The sequence below is a fragment of the Pterocles gutturalis genome, unplaced genomic scaffold, assembly GCF_000699245.1.
Source record: "Pterocles gutturalis isolate BGI_N339 unplaced genomic scaffold, ASM69924v1 scaffold7005, whole genome shotgun sequence".
In the NCBI taxonomy this organism is placed as follows: Eukaryota; Metazoa; Chordata; class Aves; order Pterocliformes; family Pteroclidae; genus Pterocles; species Pterocles gutturalis.
This window is the reverse complement of record NW_010140680.1, coordinates 1-23,546: the sequence shown is the minus strand read 5'-3', so window position 1 is coordinate 23,546 and position 23,546 is coordinate 1. Positions and strand designations below refer to the sequence as shown.

General features: G+C 46.9%; 1 protein-coding gene across 1 annotated transcript in view; it reads right to left on the bottom strand.

Moving 5' to 3' along the window:
• DOCK7 (dedicator of cytokinesis 7) overlaps positions 1-19,388 on the bottom strand; it is a 95,207-nt gene extending 75,819 nt beyond the window's left edge. Inside the window, exons 1-4 of the mRNA XM_010083766.1 lie at positions 19,270-19,388; positions 14,458-14,563; positions 837-1,012; positions 579-647 (exon numbers count right to left, since the gene is read on the bottom strand). Of these exons, the coding sequence (XP_010082068.1) occupies positions 579-647; positions 837-1,012; positions 14,458-14,563; positions 19,270-19,388 (470 nt within the window). The remainder of the gene's footprint in view (positions 1-578; positions 648-836; positions 1,013-14,457; positions 14,564-19,269) is intronic.
• Positions 19,389-23,546: the final 4,158 nt, after the last annotated feature.

The following is a 23,546-nucleotide window of genomic DNA, read 5'->3' as shown; positions in this document are numbered from 1 at the left end:
TGCTAATTTCCAGAAATTAATAGATGCATGCACATTTCTCTAAACTGTTAACTCGCTAGGTAACTGTTGTGATAGTCCAAATATTAACAGTTATTTGTATAAATTATGTACTTTCTCAAAGTCGCTTTGGAAACAAATGAGTACTGCAGAGGGCACCTTATCTATTAGAAGGTTGTTCCTGCACATAAATCTTACATTGTTACAAAATTAATGCAACTTCTCTCTAAAAAGAGTTAAAAATACACAGACCAAAGAAAGAAACAAATTCTGAAAGTAATTTTACTCGTTCACATTCCCCAATTTCTCTACCATTCTAAAGGAGCAACTGTTGGCTAAAATGGCCTAGATTTTCAAAAATGCCCCGAGGATTTTTGACGTCTGAGATCTAATTTTCAAAACACAAAGCACTATTTCAGCTACACACAAGGCATCAGTTCAGCTGAGCTGCGCGACTCAGAGCCAGGGCACATGAAATCTGTAGCCAGGACAATCATTTTTGAGCCTCCTCATACCAGCTAGCCATCCTGCAAAAAAATTAAATATGAAATCAAGCTGACAAATACCACAAGCAAACTCACTTTCTGTTCACAATTGCCCAGTCTTCTGTGTAACTTCTGACGCAGTCTCTCACGTGAGGGTCCATCTCACTGTTAAAAGAATAAAACCAAACACCTTCAAAATCACAGACACGATAATGAAACCTACACACTTCCACTTAGGTTTGCATTTACTCTTTCAGGCATTTACAGACAAAAATTCCAGGCTTCAGCCTCGTAGATACTCAAATCCAGAAAAATCAATTCCCTTGAGCAAGGCGTCACCCTGCCACCTCCTACCTCTCCTCGGGCACAGCCGACACAAGCGTTCGACATTCTCGGGGGGTGTACACCACCTCGATGTCATCGGGAGGAAACTCCAGCAAGTCGCGCAGGGGTCCGGACTCCACTGCGATGGGGTGTGTGATAAGGTAATCCTCCAGGTCAATCGGGTCCACAGCCTCGGTAAGTGGTACCTGGGAAAAGACAAGCCATGGAAGGGTCTTAAAAGAGAGAGAAAGGAAAAAAAATGACATGCACATATTGTACTCTGGTTTTTAAGCCAGTTCTTCTGCCTTGTTGAGGAAGCTTGATCTTGTATCAAGATGATAATTAACACTAGTGATGTTAGCCTTTGCTAACATATCATAAAGCAATTTTTCATCTCTTATCTTTTATCTGGCATTTCTCTGCACATTTCTATGATGCATACCAAGATCATCTCAAAAAAAAAAAAAAGGCACTTTCATATGTTTTCAATAAAGTAATCAGTTTGCATCAAAAGAAAACATTACACTTTATTTGCCATGTGTATGACTTTGGATTTCTTTTCACCATGCTGCTCTGATCACAAAGGGAACCTTCACCCTGAGCAAGGAACCCTTTCACCCCCAGGCACAGCCCCCAGAGAGGAATCCAGAGCAGGGCTGATTTACCAGCAACTCACAAAGCCTCAGAACTCTACAGACTAACATTATTTACAATTAAATCTCTTCTCTGCAGAACACAAAAGACAATGTTCAGCCACCACAGGTACAAGTTTAACCACTTCTTCTCCCTGATATTAGAACTTTCGGTGCCATGACGACTGCCCACGCCAGGGACACTGCTCTAAATAAAACAGAGGCTTCAAAAGCATCTTTACTGGACACAAGTCTTGCACCTGAAGCACAAGGAATGGCTGAACAAACACACGTGCAGCAAAACAGCAGATTTCACTGGCAGGACTGATCTCGCTGTGCTGAAAAAAGTGAGTTTTTTATAGACACATGAAAAAAAGAAATTGCATAAACTGGATACGTACTCACATTGTGTAACTGTGTATTTTTACATATGTATATTATATAAATGCATATATATATTCTGATATGAGATCAATATCCTATGGGGCTGTGCATAAACAGACATTAAGAAAAGGAAACACTAAAAACAAGTTTTGAGGAACCTGTTTCTAGAGCAACTGACAGATTTCCTAGAATTCCCTGGCACATCCCAGCGAGGCTGGGTGGTCTAAGATGAGTCACAAAAACACACCAAAAATCAGCAGTTTTTCTCTACTGCTTCCTCTTTCCTGTCATCCAGACAATTTCTGTGAGACAGGGAACTATCCTTTAGCTTGTCTTCCTGTTGGAGATGATTTTAAAAAGAATATTTGGAACTTAAGTTTTACATGTGCTTCTCAAAAAAATTGCTGTATCAGTCTCAAATTCCAGTTTTTAAACTTCTATTGCCAAAAAGTTCTGGAATGAATCAACATTTTATTTTATTTTGGCCCACCAAAAAAATATGATGTCTAGAAACTCAGTATTTCATTCTGCAATTTAGGTAAAAGATACAAATTAATTTCTGTGTAAAGAAATGCACCATCATCATCTATTGAACTCTGACCCCACCACCTTTTTTCCCCTTTTCATCCTGAACTCTTGAAATAACTTAAAGGATGTGACTTGGAGAACTGTTGAAAACACAAAGCAGAGAGCTGTAACTGTTGTCATCACTGCAAAGCTCGCGACGAGCAGAACTTGTCGGTGCTCTTTCCCACGTTACAGTTAACATGTCACCACCTCGCACGGCTTCTTCCATGCAGACGGACCATCTCCGCTTGGCACCAGATAACTGAGAAAACCTACAGCTCTGAAGTGACAGGTTATTGCTGAGGAATTGCTAAAAGCAGGGGTTTTGTTCAGAAGAGCAATACTACAGCATGCGAACAATCCTTTCCTCCGATGAACTGCCGCTGCCCCAAACGCACGGCGTTTCCCCACTCCCCATCCTACAGCTCCAGTTCCACTTGGCCACCAAGACAAAATGTGTTGGACAAAAGATGAAAGAACAGGCTCTGGTGGTAAACCCCTGATCCCAAGGGCTGGCTGTGCTGAGGGGGGACCCAACACCACGTCCCAGGGCTTTCCAAGCCCTTCATACACCCCAGGATCAGGGCCAAGGCTGCACTTGCCAGTTCTCCCGTTTGTCTCTTCAGAGAACTATTGTACCATGAAGATGTAAACAAACATAAAAGTCAAACCCAGAAGCCTGTATTAGTCTCGCCATCTGTGCAGCCAGAAATACTGTCTAGCACCTGAGTAAACAGGCCAAACATAAATTCATGGGTATGAAGAGGAACTACTTCGTGTCAGACTATTGGCAGATAAAAGGCAAGCGCATTATTTTAAGCTTTAGATATTTGTGGGGGAAGAAGTGAGGAAAGAGGAGGAGGAAATAAGGATGAACAAATGCACCAGCAAGGAAAATGAACCCAAACGGTGTCTCAGCATCTGAACCGAACCACGACAGCTCCTCTCACGGCTCTCACTGCCGATGCCTCAACCATTCCTCCATCCCCCTGAAGTTGTGGATGAGACCAAGAATCAGAGTCACAGAATGGTTTGGGGGGAAGGGACCTTAAAGATGATCAAGTCCCACCCCTGCCATGGGCAGGGACACCTCCCACCAGCCCAGGTTGCCCAAAGCCTCACCCAGCCTGGCCTTGAACCCCTCCAGGGATGGGGCACCCACACAGCACAGACACAGGGTACAAGAGCCTGTTCCCGTGGGATCTGCAACCTGGCCAAAGTCGCTCGGAATCGTCACATGAGTCCATCGGATGAAATGTGCCCACTGAAGGAGCTGGACGAGTTCAGATAAAGACCAGGTTACCCAACCTCATCATCCCAGCCCCACCACCAACCGAGGAGCTGAACCTGCTCTATCATCTCACCTCTGAGGCTTCAGACCCAGTTCACCTCCTTGTGGCACCAGGAAAAATAACGAGGCGCCCAACAGCCAACTCCCCTGGCCTATTAGGATTGTGATACTTTCTTAGTTTACAAAAGTTACACCCTTATCCTTGTGCACCACCCTGATGTACAGCTGATCTCCGGATTGTCACAGGAATAGCAAGTCCCTGCACATTAAAGGTTTTGAAATCCGCTGCAGCAGAAATGGGGGAACAGCTGAGGGGCTCTGAAGCCGTCCTCTCCCACCGCCCTGCTCGCTGGCAGGCTGCCGACAGAGCTGCATCGTCCTAGGGACACGCAACCTTCACCCCACTTCCAGGAAAAGCCTTTTCGATTCCTCCTGACAGCTCCTGGGAAGCTACAGTAGGTGCAACTTCAGGCAAGTATCTGCAAAGGTGCAGCCCACCTACCAGCTGGGTAATAGATCAATCGGGGGCATCCGGGAGCGCTGCTGTAAGAAATCGTTGACAGGGTGTCCATTTCTTCCAAGAAGAGTTTCCTGAGGTCCCCTGGAAACTGCAGCTGTACAGGAGCTTTGATCATTTTCCCAGCCAGGACTACAGAACAGTGTAAATTAGTGGCAAATACATGCTGAAAACACAGAAAGGAAAGCCTGCTCCCAGAACCACAGCTACTGCTCTTTTAAAGACACTCCTTGATTTTGTACAACCTGTAATTACAGACCAAACGTTTCAGCCAATTCCTTAACACAGTTTTCATGCAGTGTTTATGCTGGGATCAGCCACTGCACTCAGGGCAGGCGCGATTCTGGTGCCACTAAACTGAACAGGACGACGCAAGGAGAAAGGGGACGCTGGGTAGGAGTGAGAGGGGCATGACCTGCTCCCTGCCAGCGCAGCCACCAAACACAACGCACCGATAAACCGAACGTACAGAAGAAATCAAACAGGACTCTCTTTGTCAGACTGACCCAGCCCAACACCCCAAACCAAACACAACGCTTGCGAATAACCATTCTGCATATGTCCTTAACCTGACCGTGGAAACACACTCTGCCAGCTTAACTAAGACACCAGCCTGATGGATTTGGCTGATAGGAACTATTTAACGCGCACGTTTCGCAGGTGCACCTGCGCTGCTGCAGTTATGGCTCTCAGAAGCTGCGTTATGAAACCCTATTTCAAAGGTTTACAACCCTCCCGCAGTAGGGACAGCCAGGCTTCCTTCTTTAGGGCTGTGTTATTCTTCACCGTTATATCCTTTTAAAAGCCTGAAAATAAACTTTTGTTTCCTATTGACTTTGTCCTTCTCCAGACAGCAAACATTGTATTTTGCTGGAGTTTTAGTGCCCTGCTAGCCGAAACGTGCCTCTGTCCTATTTACGTCCTTCGTTTTAGCACCTACCTGTATCATCAGCAGCAGTTACAGCAGCAGCAGCTGCACAAATCTGGCAACAGAGGCAGGAGCAATTATCTCCATCTCACAGACGGACTGAAGCACAGAAGCAGCCCTGCGTAGATCATTGCTGTGCACCCCGGTATCCACAGCCATCCAGATTTTTGCCTGAAGGACTTTAACCTGTTCTTCCCCTACACACACAGGTGGGCAGAGGGGACATTTCTGGATATTATTGCAGAGGTTTGTTGCCTAACTCACCCATGTGTACTGAGCATCACGAGGAGTCTTGTGGGACATGCTCTAAGCAGCACACTGACCCCACGCTGATTCTGCAGGCTCTTCCAGCTAGCAAATGTCAGCACAGCCATGAAAAACAACGTGTCCCTCACATTTCCTTCTCCTTCCCTCACCCCTGCCCTCCCAAGACGCTTACTCTCCTGGGTGGGGGGACACGACACACAATGGCATTTCAAATGGGTATGACACCACGGCTTGGCAGGATGCATCTGGCAGAACAGAGATGTGAACCCAAGCTGCTCATGACGCAATCCAAGACCAATTTTCCTCTTATCTAAAATGAGATGCAGCATTCCCCAGGGCAGAGACCCAGTCCCTGGGAGGTTCACGGTACAACTTGGCGCCCTGTCAAAGAGACAATGGCAAAGACTGGAAGGTTATACCTCCTGCCTCCTATGTGGGAGTAAAATTCCCTGCAAGGATATGATAAGGGACCTTGAAAAATTAACCTTGCAGAGCTCCTCATCACAGATAGGATCCTGACTACTATTTTTACTTGGCAGCTAAGCACTTCTTCAAAATCAGGGTGGTATTTCTTGCCAACTCTGAAAGTAGGACAAAGTTCCATCTTAACTTCAATACCTCCTTAAATATTAAACAATTTATAATGTGCTAAAACTGTAACAGATTGCACCGAAGCTTCAAATTCTAAATTAACAGCAACTTCCCACCCACTGCCTCCCTGGGCAAAATCTTGGAAGGACAGAAGGAGCAGATTAACATTTCAAAGCTGAGCCTCAGCCTTCCCTTAACTGTCGCTAGGTCTTCAGGGCAAACAGTCACTTCCCTCGCTGAGCATTCAGGAATGCAGATGGCCTCTTCTTGTTGTGGCAAAATCCTGTCACCCTTCCAGGGATCCTGGTATCTCAGGGAACTGCAACAGGAGTCAAATCTGACCTACCGTAGGAAGCACTCAGCGTAAATCTAAGAATACAAGAAATGTAACACGTTAAAAAAAAAAAAAATTGCAGGCAAGTTAAAGAAGGTAACGGTTTAAAGAAATGTATTTGCTAAACAGAACCATCAGATTTCTTTTTAAATCTTTTATTTATTTGCAGCCTTTCAGTACTTAAAGGAGGCTTATCAGGTGACAAACAGACATTTTAGTAGAGCCAGTTGTGACAGGACAAGGGGTAATGGTTTTAAACTAAAAGAGGGGAGATTCCGACCAGATAAAAGGAAGGCTTTTTATAATGAGGGTGGTGAAACACTGGCACAGGTTGCCCAGAAGTGGTGGATGCCTCATCCCTGGAAATATTCCAGGTCAGGCTGGATGGAGCTCTGAGCAACCTGGTCTAGTGTGAGGTGTCCCTGCCCATGGCAGGGGGGCTGGGTGGATGATCTTTAAGGTCCCTTCCAACCCAAACCATTCCGTGATTCTACAGTGTGAGCTACAGCCACAGTCACTCCAAGAGGTTTTGAAGCACGAGCAGTGCAATATTGACCACTGACAATGCTCAAGTATTAAAAAGCACGTTTGGCTTGCATAAATTACATTTTCTTTCACTTAAACACTTACTCCAAAATGGGCCATCACTGGATCCAAATTCTAAGAATCGCATATTCATCTACAGCTATTGCTGCATTTCAGAAAAGCCATACCCCTAACCTCACATGCCTAGCGACTAGTGAGCACAGAGAACTCCTGCATTACATTTTTTTGTCTGCATTTATAATACAGGGAATTATTCAAACAAACCAAGAAGATTCCTAGGCAATCTCTGCTTCTCATCAACCACAGACAGCTACCAGCCCTCAACAAAGAAGACACCTCCCCAGCGTAAGTGCAGTCATTACCCCCCACACATGCGTACTGCCTCTGGAATGCAGTTCCAGATCTCCTGCTTTGCTCTAGCTCTTATTACTTCTTTTGCTTAGTCTTTTGAAAGATGTAATTGCTATAGAGAACAGCTGATAAAAGTCCTTTATTTCAAATTGCAAACGTGCCTCAAAGATTTCTGTAAGCATTCTCTGTTAAGACAGAAATTGTTTTCAAAATAGTCTGAAGGCTCCATTTTTCAGATCAGAGAATAGTTATTATTAAGTTTTGGATTCTTTTTACAGACGAGCCCAAGGAGCCATTAAGGTGTGTCAAATCCAGGTACCATCACAATCCGTGAAATGGAAAAAGCTTCTAATGGAAGGAAATCTTTGTAAATACACCTACCAAAAGAAGGATCCTACATATAACAAGTGACAGCCAGTCATAAAACCAGTGAGATGCTTTATGTACAAACATTGCTAGGTTATTTGCTATTATAACCAGCTGCTAATGTAAGAAGCCATTTGGGTATAGAAATATTATTATTAATCAGAGATTAACTGGTTATCTGGGAATACCAAAGCCATCTCTTACCAAGCCCAGAAAGACACGAGTTATGCCTCCAAGGATGGGTAAGAAGACAGACAATATCTCCTTTGATGCCTAAGAATCATGGAATTTCACCAAGAGAGTAGTTCAAGAACACAAAGACTTTGATATCAAAAATGTTAAGTGCTGAGACTGATCTGAAAGAGCTACCCTCTGATAAACTGCACCAAAACAGAGTGCGGAGAATGAGACGAAGAAAACATCAAAGCTCCATTATTAAAGAAATGAAAAGGCCACACAGTTTGGCCAGACACTGCAGAAAAATCACAGACTGCCAGCTTTGGCAGAAGCACATCGGATGAGCAAGGATCCCTCCAGACCCTCAGGGTTCACCCAGGCAAACTACGGTGGCTCTGAACTGTGCAAGCTGAGCCGTGGTAACCACAAACACGCATGCTCTTCTGCGTGGAAAATACCTGGCACAGCCACCTCTCAATTAGCAGTGGGCAATTCATCCAGGGTATGGATTAACCAGGAGACAGATGAAGATGCCAGAGCTGGCGTCGCGTGGAGCTGCCTATGCTATTAGCTCAGCAGCAGCACAAGAGGACAGCTGAAGTGGTTTATGCGTGTGCTCAGGTGAAGAAATCGCTGCATCTGCAAAAGAGAGCAAAGCTTCACCTAACAAACCACAGAAGTCCAAGCCAGCTTCAGGCACCTGGAGACGCCAGCAAGGAGCCCCAGCAGCCAGGTAGCCCTGCATCGCGGAGAGGCTCAGCCCCTCGACTGCAGCTCCGGGGACCGCAGGGGACCTCCAGCCTCCAGTCTCCTTGCCCACTGCTCCACGTTGGCTGCGCAGAGCCACACCAGTGCCCAGCACAGGAACAGCACTAGCCAGGCTGGTGCAAAGCCTGAGCACATCCAGCCAACCCTGCCAGCCCAGATAACACAGACGCGCGTCTCATTAAAGTCAGCTTAGTGCTAACAAGGCTAACAGCGTGCTCAACCTGCCCTACGACTGCAAAAGCCTGCGAGCGCGTACGTACAAAGGAACTGTCGCAGCAGCGCATCTACGCCGTCCATGCTCACGTGTCCTCTGGCATAGGCTGCATCCTTCATCCTCTCTCACAGCCAGTACTAGAGCTCGCTCCGCCTGCTCCCCAGAGCATGCAAGACCACCGAGAAGGGAAAGCAGCTGTAATTCAGCATCATGAAGCAGCGGTCATCCCATCCACTGCTGCTTGCTGGGACCCTGGCAACACTATGATGAAAGACTCTACAAGCAGACCAAGAGAGACTTACATTGAAAATTTTTACACTGCAATTTGAATCTGATATTAAGAATTTTTTGCAGTTTGGGGTATTAGCAGCATTTATGCTAAACATCAGTTCGTTTATGCATTTTAGTCCTGAAAAAGATGTGTCACGACTCACTTTTATAAACAAAGAGTAGGATTTCATGGCATTTTTAGATTCTGAGTATTTATGAACAGGCCTGTCATGAATACTTTGTTTAAGTAACTGAATTTACTTGGTATAATAGCATTTCATTAAGACTAGTTATCTCCGACAACGTATAAACTGTTTAAGTTACTGCAGACAAATGAGACTCAGCAACCACTCAATGGACACCAGATTCACCAACTCAATATACGAAACACTCATGAGCTCTGCAACAGGACTCACTCCTGATTTTAGAAATTGTATGTAGCAGTCTCAATTTACTAAAGAAAGCGGCTGTACCAGAGCTGTGAGTAATCCCGAACCGGAGGAGGCAGGGAAGAGGATGTGGACGCCTCTCCCATCCTCCCCTGTCTGCCGAGGACAGACCATCCGGGAGGCAGGGCAAAACCTCCAGGAAACACACATAATGGGAGTCACTATTAAGCCTTAATCAGCTTTGAAAGAGCATTAAGACTTGGCTCATTTTCCTTTTCATTTTCGTGATTTTGCTGATAATATTACTTGGCTCTGAACGCTTCAAAACGCCCGTTTCTATGCCGCACAGGATACTGTCCTGTTTTCCCTTGCAGTGTTTTCCATTCATTTGCACAAATTATCTTTTCTTCTTCTTTTAAATTATGTTAACATAAACAATGAAAATATATAAAGGAACCTATATTCTCTTCCTGAATAATTAGATACTATATTTGAACACACCACCAAAGTCTGACATCCCATAAATCCAAGACAAAGCTTCAATTAGCCCAGAGAACGCCCAGAACCCGGCCGTGCTTTACAAAGGTACGTAAATGTCAGCACCTTTATTTTACACGGAGAAAATGGAGCGCTGAGAGCAGACGTGGTCAGATCACATCATGCTCAGGAACCCAAACCCCTTTATTCCCAGACTAATTAGCATCTCTTGTAGCAGTGCCCCTCCTCATACTAACACTCGACTATGCCGTAACGTACACCAACAGGCAGGAGATACCACCCCTCACCCTTTGGAAACAGTGTCATCAACTGAGCATACATTCATTCTGCTTATTTGCAAGTTCTGTGAAATGTTGCTCTTCTATTTAAAATATACCTCTAAAAAAAAAAAATTTATTTTCTTAGGGAAAAAAAAAATCAGCTTTTGGACAACAACCAAAAACATTTCAATGACTATCTTTGGCACTCAGAAGTGAAGTATTCAGAAATCCAAGACTTTATAAGTCTTTAATTTGAAAAATACACATATCATTAAGCAACAGAAGTTGCTGAATATAGAACAAGACACAGAAAGAGCTGGGCTACAAGCTAGGAACTGAAGAGAGGTCCGCACACCTAGTGATTATTTGCTGTCCTTTGATAACATCATCTGCCCTCACAAGAGGACAGCACACAAGGGGGAAAAAATGGACTATGAGTCCATCTGCAGACACAAACCGAAACTCTGACAACACCAAAGCTCTTCCTACACCAAAGCAGCACAACAAGGGGCCACTAAACAGCAAATCAAGGCACGCACACCGAGACTGAGAGAAAAATTTGGGTTGCTTCAACAGTAACTCGTGCTAATCTCTGACAACCATAGAATCACAGAATGGTTTGGGTTGAAAGGCTCCTTGAAAATAATTGAGTTCCACCCCCTGCCATGGGCAGGGACACCTCTCACTAGCCCAGGTTGCTCAAAGCCTCATCCAGCCTGGCCTTGAACCCCTCCAGAATCCAGCTCCATCCAGGTAAAACTCCCGCAGAAATGCGGGGAGAGGAGCAGGGCCGCTGCACGCAGCGATGAGCAGAAATGAGCGGTGCAGCCGAGGCTGAGCAGATGGAGTTAACAGACACCAGGCACAAGGAGTTGCTCAACAGGAAAAATAAACTTGGAGAGAAAAGAAAGTGGTTAGTCACCAGGGATTATAATAGCCCATAGTAAACAGTCCAGTTCATCAAATAAACACAGCAAATACCCCATCCTGCAAGAGGCTGGGGAATTCTTCAACGGGAAGCGCGAGCTCCGCTTTCAGTGCATCCAGGCTGCGAGGTCGGTGGGAGCTGGAGAAGCCCAGGCTCCCGCAGGGGAACACCGAACTCCCGATGCACCGAAGATGAGCACAGCACGTGGCTTACAGCCCAGAACACAAACAGCAAGGTGCCAACGCACACTTGATTTACCAGTGGGTTTAGAGAGACTTGCAGAAGTAACTGCAAAAAATAAAATCTCCTTCGGCTAACTCCAAGACCCGACCAGCTCCTATTTCTCAGTAACAAGCTGTCAGTGCCTTCTGTTCTCGATTGCAAAAACAAAAGGTCCTGCGAGGGGTCCCATTCAGCACGCCAGCTCACACAGGCAAAGCCTCTGCAGGCTCTGGACCTGTATCTGTGGTTTGAGGATGTGCCATTGAAATCAGCTGCTCCTCAAGCAGCAGAAGGGTGGAGGCTGACAATAATAAACCGCAAGCTCCTGTACAGTCATTTCAAAGCAGTGCTTTCTCCCCAGCTCTACCAGATGCTGAATTAGAAACAGTTCTGGCAGCGCTTTGCTGCTCGTGAAGCCAACGGAAGGAGACTTGCTAAAATCCAGCTGACAGGTTTTTGCATCTATCCCAGGCTCAACCACACACAAGTCTGCTGAGTGTGAAAAGTCCCGGCACCACCTTCGGTCAACAAGAAACTAAAAGACCCAACCAAACGAGTGCCGAGGGCCCTTCATTCACAAAAACATACATTTCTCCATAAAAATATCTCCAGTGGACTGTGTGTGATAAGAGTCTTGGACAAATTACCATAAGCAGCAGAGAACCAGCGCTGACCTTATCTGGATCATAACCACCTATGGAAGCGCTCGACACGACGAGCAAGATGCGCTGGACAGGAGAGACCACATCTGCATGATTACTAGAAGTCCCCCAGTTCCATGCTGCACACTCAACAGTGCAACTCGCTGCCATTGTCAAAATACCCAGACATTTTAGCACAAATTTCCTATTTAAACCCACACTGTGCGCCTTACTCCAGGCTTTCAAACCAGTATGGCTACACAAAACTGCCATGCAGATTCAGGGCTTTCTATTTCTTCTCCGTAAAAGCCTGATGACAGACAAACTTCTGAACTTTTCCAGAGCCAACAGTTCTTCCAGCTTCACAGCAGCAATGCTCTCTCTCTGCATAACATTTGTTATCAAACCAGGACAGGCAGGCACAGCAGATTGTGACGGACGCCTAAGGGAGAGAAATTAACCCAAAATTCAGTACAGGCAAACCTCTGTCACATTATGCAGCCTCAGGATATAGACTCATGACTTAACTAGATCTACTTTTCCTGCAGACTATCTCCTACAAGCTATCGCTCCGTGTTAATCATGGTTCTGAAGAGCATCAGAATTTAACATGACAAACTAGGAGCTTATCACATCAGCCATCACGCAATGCAGTTTGATAGGAAAGGCTCAGAGCCTGCCTCCAGCTAGCATGACCTTTTCCAGGATTTTTATAGATTCTTGCATATATTTACTAGAAAACACAACAGAACAGGATAATGAAAGAGAGCAGAACTGAACACCATGGCTGACAATACTGTGACCAGCAATCCTGCATTAAGAATTACTCGTGAAGATCAACAGGACTGAAGCTTTGAGCATGCACACTTTGATGGTGGCAGAACAGAAAAACCTTAGAAATAGGAAGAAAAAGTGGAAAGAGACAAATCAGAGCAAAAGGAGGTGGTACAAGGAAAAACAGTTCTCAAAAATACAGCTGGCTGAGGAACAGCCTGGAGGAGTGCACACAGAAGAGATCTTGCTTTATGAAGGCAATGGGGAGCAGAAAGGCAACTCAGCCAACTTGTTCCAAGATGAAACCACATGTGAGATGAGTTTGTGGGATGGACACCCAACGGGTCCTTCCAAAGTCAGCGTCTATTCCTCAGCTCTCCATTGCAGCAGGGAAGTGGATTCAATGACCCTGAGCGCTCCATCCTGCGTACGCCACTAATAGCAGGGGTCCCTCCCTATTACCTAATGCTGGATTATGCAAAAGACCACACAGAACTGCCAAGTCAGGGCTTTGCATTATCATTCCACATCCCTGCAGAGATTGCTGCGATAAAGCCCTGGCCACACCGCTCTCATCAGCCCCTCCTCCCGTGCCCTCACTCACCATAAGGCTGGGGACACGCTGACAATGCCAGCCTCCTGGTCTGACTGCACTCTCGCAGCCGATGCAGAGGCAAAGGACAGGAATTCCAGCCCTCTGCAGTCCCCAGGGACTCTGGCAGAGCCCTGTCTCCTTAAAGATGAACCTCCAGCCTGCAGCGGAGTCATTCTTCTAAGCTAGGGGTCAGCTTAGTCTGGGAGAGCCCTTGTGACATGATACCAGCTCCAAGGACGCGTTTGTGCTCCGCGTGAGAAAGCTTTAACGCATGACTTGGGACAGAGAGCAACACAAGAACTGAGGAAACTCTACAGGACCCTACTCCAAAACAAGAGAAGAACTCTTGTAACCTCAGAACACTTGCACAGACGATCAAATTCAGGGCACACTTCCAGTACTGCCTGACCTAATCAACCCTCTTTGAAGAAAACAAGATGCTATAATATTTGGGTTTTTTTAAGTTGACAGCTGCAAAAGAAACTGCTATGACCCGAAGCAACAACCCAAATCAAAGGAACACTTCCAAAAACACAGTTCCGGCCTGAAAAAGTTTGCTGAGCACTTTGCATCCCACCACACTGAATACTTTCTGAAGGTTACTGGCAGGCCATGCAAGAAAACCTGACTTCAGTGAGGGTGGTTCTGACAGCTTGGCCTGCATTTCAGCTGCTCTTGAAAGCGGACTGCAAACTTGTGAGCAAATATACATTCCTGCGGAACAACCACATTCAACCTCCACAGTAACATTTAACATACCTCTGAAGAGCGGATGAGCTCTGTAACAGCCACTGTGGTCCCACTCTCAAGAGTGACAAGCAACACAAGCAAACAGCTAGGTGAAGCGCACGAGCTTGCAAAGAGCTCCTCATAGGGAGAACCACATGCACGTGGAATTTAACACACAGTCCAAGCTGTTCTGGGATAAAACAACTACAATGTGGTCAAGGGAGCCCCTTGTCAAGACAGAGACCTCCAAAATTAGCAAGTTTTGCATGGAGTTATCCTCCTCAGTGTTACCAGGGCCACCCAGGTCAACAACCCGTCCGCATGGGAAGAAGCGCTGCCATTTCTTTCCAAATGGTAATCAGAATAACCACGCGCGCCTTCCTCGCTCTCCCATGTTCCAAGCAGTACTTACAGTTGTGTGATGAGAGATGCTGCCTCCAATATTGAGGTTTTTGAGAAGCTGGGGAGAGCCTCCATACTGCCCCGAGATCTGCTTCCTGACTTCGGCAGCTACAGTTCTGAAAGGAGACAAGGACAACATTACCTCTGTGAAAGAACATAACAACGATGATACATCAAATACGCTGTTGGAATGGAACCAAACACTTTGTGTGCTGGTTGGAAGAAGAGTGTCACCACTCAGTGAGAAGACATCTTGTACATTTAACTTCTGGAGAATCACAAAACCCTCCCAAGGCTGCATATACATGTTCTTAACAGCAATTACAATTTTCTTCCTTTTCTGAACTGCTTTTCCGTGCCCATCTGTGGCAATAAAATGCATGTGACACAGAGCACAAATAAACTTCTTCCCAGCAGGATCTTTCCCGTTCCCACCAAGGGAAGCTCTCCTCCAGCGCTCGCTGCACCCCTCGGCAGTTCCACGCCTGGTCGCACACCTGCTCCTGTGCTCTGCTCCCTTGTTTTCATCCCTTGCCTGCTTTTGGTTTGTGCAGTCACAGAGATGAAGACCAGCAGCCACTTTCCACCCAGTATCCAACCCCTTCAACAGCCAGCTCAGGGGCAGAAGTCCTCCTCAGGGTGGGTTGAAATGTCGAAGGAATGACACACGGGAAACCACCAGACGGGTCAGAACAAAAAACTGTTTCCCCTTCCACGAAGGAAAAACAGTGGTGGGACCATGGTGACTAGCAGAGGGGACAGGCGACGTACTGGCCAGCAGGGCACAATGCCTTCTGGTCTCTGCCAGAGAGAAATCCCACCACTGGGCAACTTTCCTCATGGGGGGGGGGGGAAACACAGATCAATCCTTCCACGCCTGGAGGGTAGAATCCACACTGGGCCCCTCTGGGGTTTTCTCTTTTCCCCAGTAAGGCACGTTGTCACCAGTAAGCCTGAAAACACAACAGGCAAACCCACCGGGGGGATCACGACAGCAAAGGAAGAGCACATCAGAGAGGGAAATGCCGACAGTCAAAGACCACCTGAACAAACAGCCGTGGGTCAAGCCCCAACACAACCATCCACAGCGCTCCACCTTGCCACCGCAGCTCACCTTGGTGGTGGAACTGGGACAGACAAGTTTCTGAGTACGGTGGAAATGGTTTTGTTTCAAAAGCAAACCAAAAGCCCATAAACTTTCCATGAAAAAAAAAAAAAAAATTTGCTGAAAAGCTGCTGAGTAGCCCTGGTCTACGAGACCTCCCCAACAGCAGAGTGCTCCTCTCCAGGAGTCCATGCCCAATTTGTCCGCGACAATCCTGCTCCCAACCACCATTCAGCACACTGCAGCACCGCGATCCAAAGCCCCAGTTCCAAAGAGACACTAACCAGTGCATAACACAGACAAAGAGGCTGCAAGGACACGGGGCTGGCCAGGGTGACTTTATTTCTGCCGTACCAGTGATCTTTGTGCAAACAGCGTCACAGGTAACAGACCTGCTCCCGATCCCACTCAAGGGAACGTGCTGTGTATCAGCATGGCGCGTGAGCTGCTAAAATCCTGCCAAGTAAAGATGGTTAAACCTTCCCTGAGCAAAACCTTGACACCAGGGCGGGCTCCTTGCTTCGGCAGTGAAGGCTGGTGGGCAGGAACAGGGGCAGGTGGAGGCAACTGGTGTCAGTGGAAGAGAAGGGAACTCTAAAAGGGGACTAGCTGGGACAACCGAACCCACCACGGAGAGCAGATGTTTCCTCAGGCCAGAGGATGGGAGTAAGACTACCTGGAGGAAGCATGATTTTGTCTTTTAAAAAAAAGTGGACTGCAGAAGGAAAAAAAAAAAGTTTTATGTATTCTGGCTGCAAGAAGTCATTTGCTTCATGTTTGCCTTTAACCACAGGAGACTTTTTTTTCACTTCTGGAGGGTGGCTTCTGAAAGCAGACCAAACAGCTCCTGCTGGGGATGGACAACATCAGGCTGTCTGATCTCCCTCGGAAAAACCATCTTCCCTGCTCCCACCACCCGCACGCATACACTCACAGACACACACACCTGAGAACAAACCACGCGTGCTGCTGGCGGTTATAGGAAAATTTGGAATGTATTAAAATGGCTGCTTGGCATGGAAAACACTACGCATCTGCGGCTGATGAGATTTAAAAGCTTGCCCCTGGGTTGCAGACAATCTCTGCTTTAAACCCGACCTCTTGGTGCACGTTTTGTGTAATTCCTGACGACACGCAGAAGAGAGCCCTTCACCGCATGGCTGGCAGGAAAAACCAGAACCCACATCTCACCATGCAGCACAACACAGAAAAACTAAAAATCTTTCCCCATTTTTAAGAGACGTATATTGTTTCCAGAAAGTATAGCCAGAGGAGGAAACTCGTCCTCGCTGTGAAACCACAGCCAGTGCCGAGCCGCGTTACTCATCACTGCTCCTCCTGCTTTATGATAGACTCCAGAGGGGTGCTCAGTCCTTTCTTCTTCTTCTGCGTGTTGGGCTCAGCGGGGCGGCTCTGCAGCTGGTAGCTGTATTTGGAGCACAGCCTGTCAATACACCCTCAACTCCAGCTACGAGTGCGCTTTACCCCAACGGGAAGTGGAAGCTCGGCTGCAGTTACAGCATCCCTTGGGGTACTGTGAGTTTGTGTGGATGCTGTCACACTGCCCAACATCTTCCCTGCTGCAAAGTTTAAAGAAACACAGTAGAACAAAAGGGTGGCACTGATCAGCACGTCTTCTGATCATGTGCATCGGCAGCAGCTCCACTAATAACCTCACTGGGTATTAAAATTCCCCTGAAGCATCATCCCAGAAAGTCAGAACTGAACAACCTCCAACTGGTTTGACCAACCATCATTCCTTTCAAGCCTTCAGTGGTCCTAGCTCTCTAGCTTCCATAATTACCGATCAAACCTCTCCCCATGTGAAGTAATTGTCTAAACTTCACACTTCCCAAGTGGAGGCTGCAGGACTCACTACTGCTTGCTCCAAGGCACACACTAGAGCTCTTGCTGGCCACCTTGCTGTGTCCCTGCACTCACAGCTGGACTGAACACCACTTCCCCAACTGGACAGCATCATGCTTCTGACATTTAAAAACCATCTTCTGCTGTAATCTGATCACCAAGTGTATTTATGGGTAATCTATACCCGTTTGGTTTTGTGCCAGCATCATCAGTGAGGTTCAATAGCCCTCCTCCCACCCCTTCCTGCTTGCCAGGTACCCACAAAAATCAGCGGTGTCCCCTCCCCGCCTTCCTTCTGCCAGGCTGAGCACTTCCACATCCTGCAGCAGCCTTTCTGCTCCCCTGGTCACCCTGACAGCTCTTCTCTGCGTCTGCTCCGGCAGGCAATCACGCCTTTAACAGCCTGTGCTTCATTCTCACTCCGGATAAGGCCTGACCAGGGCTGGGTGGAACAAGATGAGCATTTTCCTATCGAGAAAACACCTCAGCCGACTGCTCTAGGACTGCTTTCTCACTGCTCCATCTTTTTTTTTTCCCTACAGCTGATAGTACACGTGCCTTCTCCTCTCCATTTCCAAAAGCCCTTCGTCCGTGACAAACACCAGCTATTCACGACTCCTAAATTCATGTTACATTACAACCCTGAACACTATTTCTAACTAGAAGTTATGCTTTCTAAACCAACTCAGGTTAAAAAGTGTATTACACCAAACCCAGCCAGAAAAGAGAAATAAATCTCAAAATAGTCTCCAAATGGAAAAAAAAAAAAAAAAATCCGTTTGGCAGAACAGAAGAGCCATCAAAGCTCTTGATAATTAAAAGGACAAATAAAAAGCTGCCTCTTTAATAACTATTTTATATTCAGCATGTAACCTGGGATCTTTAGAGAAACATTCCAGCTAATTACAGCCCATGGCCTCATGAATGTCTATGTTTAAAGTACACCTTCCCTAGTCACTTCCTTTCTGACCTTCTTCGCGGGTTAATTATTGTGTGTGCATGTGGTTCACACTAATTAAAAGGACAAATAAAAAGCTGCCTCTTTAATAACTATTTTATATTCAGCATGTAACCTGGGATCTTTAGAGAAACATTCCAGCTAATTACAGCCCATGGCCTCATGAATGTCTATGTTTAAAGTACACCTTCCCTAGTCACTTCCTTTCTGACCTTCTTCGCGGGTTAATTATTGTGTGTGCATGTGGTTCACACAGAAAAAAAAAAAAAAAAAGACAAAGGAGAGGAAAAAAATCCCCTTGGAAATGGCTTCTAAAACAAAACAAGACCGGTCATTCTCAAAGTAGGCTGAGCTGTAAATAACCACACGAAGCCATTTGTTTGCACTTCCATGCTTCTTTACTACAAACAAAATAATTTCTGTTTCTGTGTGACCTAGCTGGTCAAAACCAAAAGTTGTTCCTTTTTTTTTTTTTTTTTGGCTTCAGAAGTACACTGGAAAGATCAGTTCTTTTTTTTGCCTTCCCAAGAAAAGGCTCACCAAGTCCTGCCCAGTTTTGCCAAGACACAGTCATCTGGATCATCTGCTGCAGCGATTTGAGGAAGTCTCCTTTTCACTGCCCTCCCCGTTTTGAAAGAGCAATGCAAATTGTTTGTTTCTCCCCATCCCACTAATCACCAAACTGTTCCTCCTGCCTGTTCTTCATCTGGTGTGTCACGTGCGGTGACTCCACATTCACCGAGCCTTTGAGAAAGACAGCCTGGTACGGTGAGGCGTCCGCACCACTCCATGCGAAGCTGCTTGTTCTCTCTCTGCAGCGGAGAAAATTGTATTTACATATTTTATAAAGTGAAAGCATCCTCCATTGTTCAGCCAGCTTGCTTGCACACAACTCTGCACGCGGCTGGAGGCATCTCTCCTCCTGCAGTCCCTCTGCTTGGATTTGAATTCCCAAAGCCGGCTGGCGCTGGCTGGTTGCACCCGTCTTGCCGTTGCGGTTGAGATGACCCATCCCGCTGTCCCTACGTGCTCTGGCTGGGCTCTCCTGCCTGCGGAACAGACGGCTCCATCCAGGTTCGAACCACGGCGTGAGTCACCCAGTCCGCGTGGCGGTGGAGAGGGAACCTGGTGGCCTTGAGTCACCCTGCCAGTCCAGCCGTGCCCTGGATGCAGCCTTCCTCCTCTTACTTTTGGAGTGAACTCTTCCTCTTTGATACGGGTTGGATTTACAACCTGCAGCTGAGGAAATACCCAGCCTGCTCCTGACTGCTGCGGGGTAAGCACAGGTTCTTAAATTAACACCGAAGATGAGCGACAACACGTTCCCTTTTTCCTTACCATTGTCTGACACAGAAAACACCGTACAACACTACCCGTGGTGCTCCTCTGATTGTACGCGATTATTAAGGCTGAAAGCGTCACCCCCGGGCCGCAGCGAAGGGAATGAGCTCCCGTGGTACCTTACTGTGAAAATCACCACAGGACTGGATTCTTCAGAGAGATCAAAGTCACATCTCACGCTAAAAAACCCCAACCAAACAAGGAAGCCTTGTTTGTAGGGGAGCCCTCGAGATGACCTGTTCTCCCTGCCTTCTCACTTGCTTTGAGCCGTCAGGGATTTCCTCGGGCTTCCCACAGCGCTGCCAACTCCCGCGTGAGACTTCCACAGCGGCTGAACGTGGGGAGACACGACTTTTGGAGAAGAGGAAAAAGCTGCTCTGAAGCTTCTGTTAAAAATACTCTCAATTATCCGTGATCGTGTTTTGACAACGTAAATGGCATCTGGATGTGGGAAGGGAATAAACCGCGATGAATATCCTGCTGCGACCATCACGTTTCTGGCCTGATCCGGTGCTCCTGGCAGCCAGTGACAGCTTTGCTATCAGTTTCCGTGGGTGCAGGCTTCACACCATCCCTGTTTACCCCGAGGCAGGGCAAAGGCGGCTGTCAGTCTCCCTGACACATCGTTCAGGCAATGTAAAAGGGCTCTAAATGAACACAAATGTAAATTTAGTCTTCCCCAGTCACCTTTTACAGCATCCCATCAGTGCAAAGGGAGCTTCAGCACAAATAAGACGCTCGCTCTGAATGTAGCGAACAGAAGTGTTTTCCCCCTCGGCTCAAAACCATAAAGACAACAAGCTGTGATCACTCCAGAAATCTGTCCATATACAACATAAGAGCCCTGGATGATGGGGAATTTCCAAATCACTGAGCCCAAGGTCATCCCCTTTCAGCCAGGGCTCTGCCAAAAATCCCCCAGACCCAGACGGCAGCATCTCATGGCACCATGAGGTTCTGGCTCACCGGGAAGCACCTCGGGAGAAGGGGCTGGACCTACTGAAAACAATTTTCTCCAGACTCCATGGAGAGCTGGGGAAAGGAAAACTGAAAATTCTCAGCAAGAGAATAAAGAACATTGGTAAAGAGCACACTTTGGGCTTTGTGTGAGACCGCAATGCCTAGCAAAACACAGAGTAAGGCAGGTATTTTATTCCAGGTGAGGAGGATCCTCTTTAACTGCTGGAACTGTAAAAGAAGAGCAAAACTCTTTCCAAGGAAAAGACACCTTCAAAACAGCCCAACCAAAGCAGCTGTTCTGGATTCCCCAGATAACCTGATCTCAGGATAGCTCAAGAGCCGTGACAGGGCACCGGAACAGCAGCCCACATGAAAGGAACGTTACTTTGCCTGAACTGTGTATGTTGTGTGATGTTAAAGGGTGATTTTTCCTTTTTGTGTATTCGAACTCTGGCAAAACCCACATGTCTTTCCCTCTGCCTGCCCCTGGAAAGACTGGAGCGCTGGGACACAACACGCTCCGATCACTGGGACATTCAGGAACTCAGAACTGACCTTCCTTGTAGTGGGGCTTCCACATCCCATTTCGCTGCCAAGTGGCTCCAGACCCAGAAAACCCATTAGGATAACGCAGCCAGGAATCTGACACACACAGGGGAAGGGGTGAGTGCTCGGGGGGGACAGAGCAGCACAACCCCAGAGGGACCAGACACGGCACTCAGCTGGGTTGGTACTGAACACCCAGCCCAGCTGGCTCCTCAAGAATAACGTACTGATTGTTCAGTTTTTATTGAGACATCTTAATGAGTGAACTTTATCTCTGCCGGTGTGGCTCCTGCCTTCTGCTACCTCTCCTCTAGTCCCCCAACACCATATGCGCTGAACAGGGGTACGAAATAGAAGTACCTCTGTTCCTACACTGAGATGGGAACAATGGCATACATGCAGCTCCAGAAGTACCATGATGCTGCAGAAGGACGTGTTCCAATAAAGTTTAATAAAAAATCTACTGCTGATGTATTTCCAGTTAAAAATTACCAATTTCAGGAAAGATTTCAGGTATTATTAACCCACTATAGTAAGTCTAACTCAGGAATTTCTTCTGATGCAGCCAAGAGCAAGTACATGTGATGGCCAAAGTTCAGCCTAAAAACCTGTTCTAGTTCAGAGCCTTTCAACAAAACTGCAGCAGGACCTAGTCAGAACGATACCTTGTAACAGACAGCCTTAAGAAGATAGTTTGAAACTGTTGTAGTAGGCCCTGAATTTAGAGATTCCAGTAACAATAAACAGACACCACATGGCACTGGGGTTCTGCCTATACCCTTGAGGTGCACCACACTGGCACAGGCAGTAAATCAGGGCTGTGAAGAGCACATCTGTCATCTTTCTAAGAAACAGAACAGCCGATCTCATGTTTTTCTACCACTACCAGCTTAGAAGCCTGCATCTGTTCGGTAGGTAGGTCTTAAAGTCATTTACCTTCGTGGATCTGAATTACATCTCATTTGAATTACGCGCCATCAGGCAAACCCAGAGCAGCATGGCTATTTCCTGTGAATAAGATAAATGCTATGTCTACCTCGATGAGTAAGCCAAACCGGAGGGCACAGTGTGAAAATGTGATGGATCTATTCTTCTTTAAACAATGGAACTGGGGAGGGCTCCAACACAAGCTCTTGGGACTTCCGTATGCTGCTTGCTTGAATCCCCCATCCCCTGAAAGAGTAACATTCACAGCAACATACTCTGTGTTAGCATGAGAAGGGCTACAGGTCAGGCTGCGTCCCTCTGGGTACATCATCCCTTCTGCCCACAAGTTTTTGCCCTCACGTGCATTGGATATGCAGCCCATGAACCAGGAACTTCAGATTTCTCAGAAGACGACACTACAATATGGGAAATCCCAGAGAGAAATACAGCGGTGTTATAAATAAGCGTAAAAGGAGGAGTTGGAGGTGCAACAGCCCTGCTCCAGGAGGAGCTGGCCTCATTGCAGACCACCTGGGTCCTTCTACAGTGAATGTCCCAAATGAATTTGACGTGTTGAAAAGCCCACCTCTGCCTGCGCACGCAGACACCAGTGCCATTTGGCTGGTTTGAAAACACATCGAGCGGATCAGATCAAAAGGTACACAGAGGTGGCACATCCGTGCTACTGCCCGACGCAGGCAGAAACACCAGCACCCACACTGGTCACCCCAGGGGCATTTTATTTCACTTCCTGCCACGGCTCCAGCACTCTTACGCCCTTACTTCTAGTACTTGTCTCGCATGTGACTATTTCTATGACGACAATCAAGAACCAGGAAAAACGGTCTGGCAGCAAATCCAGCTCTCTCCATTTCCGAGACCTTGATCTGTCACATTAACTCCTGCCTGGCGCACATCAAAGTTTGCAGAGAACCATGAGAGAGGAGCAATGTTTTCATCCCGAGTGGGGTGGGACTGATGCCACTCCTCCATCTCCTACCTAACCCTTTCCTTTGACCTTTTTCTTTGTCTGTGACCCTTCTCCATCACAGCTTCCACAACAGCAACTATTTGTACCTAAAGTTTTCTCATCCAGTGGCATGAAAATGACACTACCAGCGAAACTGATGGTTCCCACTGTCACTCTGCTGCTGGCTACAGCTCGGAGAGGTACCACGGCCACCAAAGGCTGTCTGGTCAGACCTACCAACAGAAACGCTGGAACCGCATGCCTAACTGGGAATACAGATCGGCAGAAACTTGGTATTAGAAGATAATTTCCCATAAATAGCCATCTTAAAAACAAACAAACAAAACCCAACAGAACTTTGTAAAACACAGGGATGTTTAACCCTGCAAGCACATCCAAGGCGCTGTGCTAACACTCCCAGCTGCT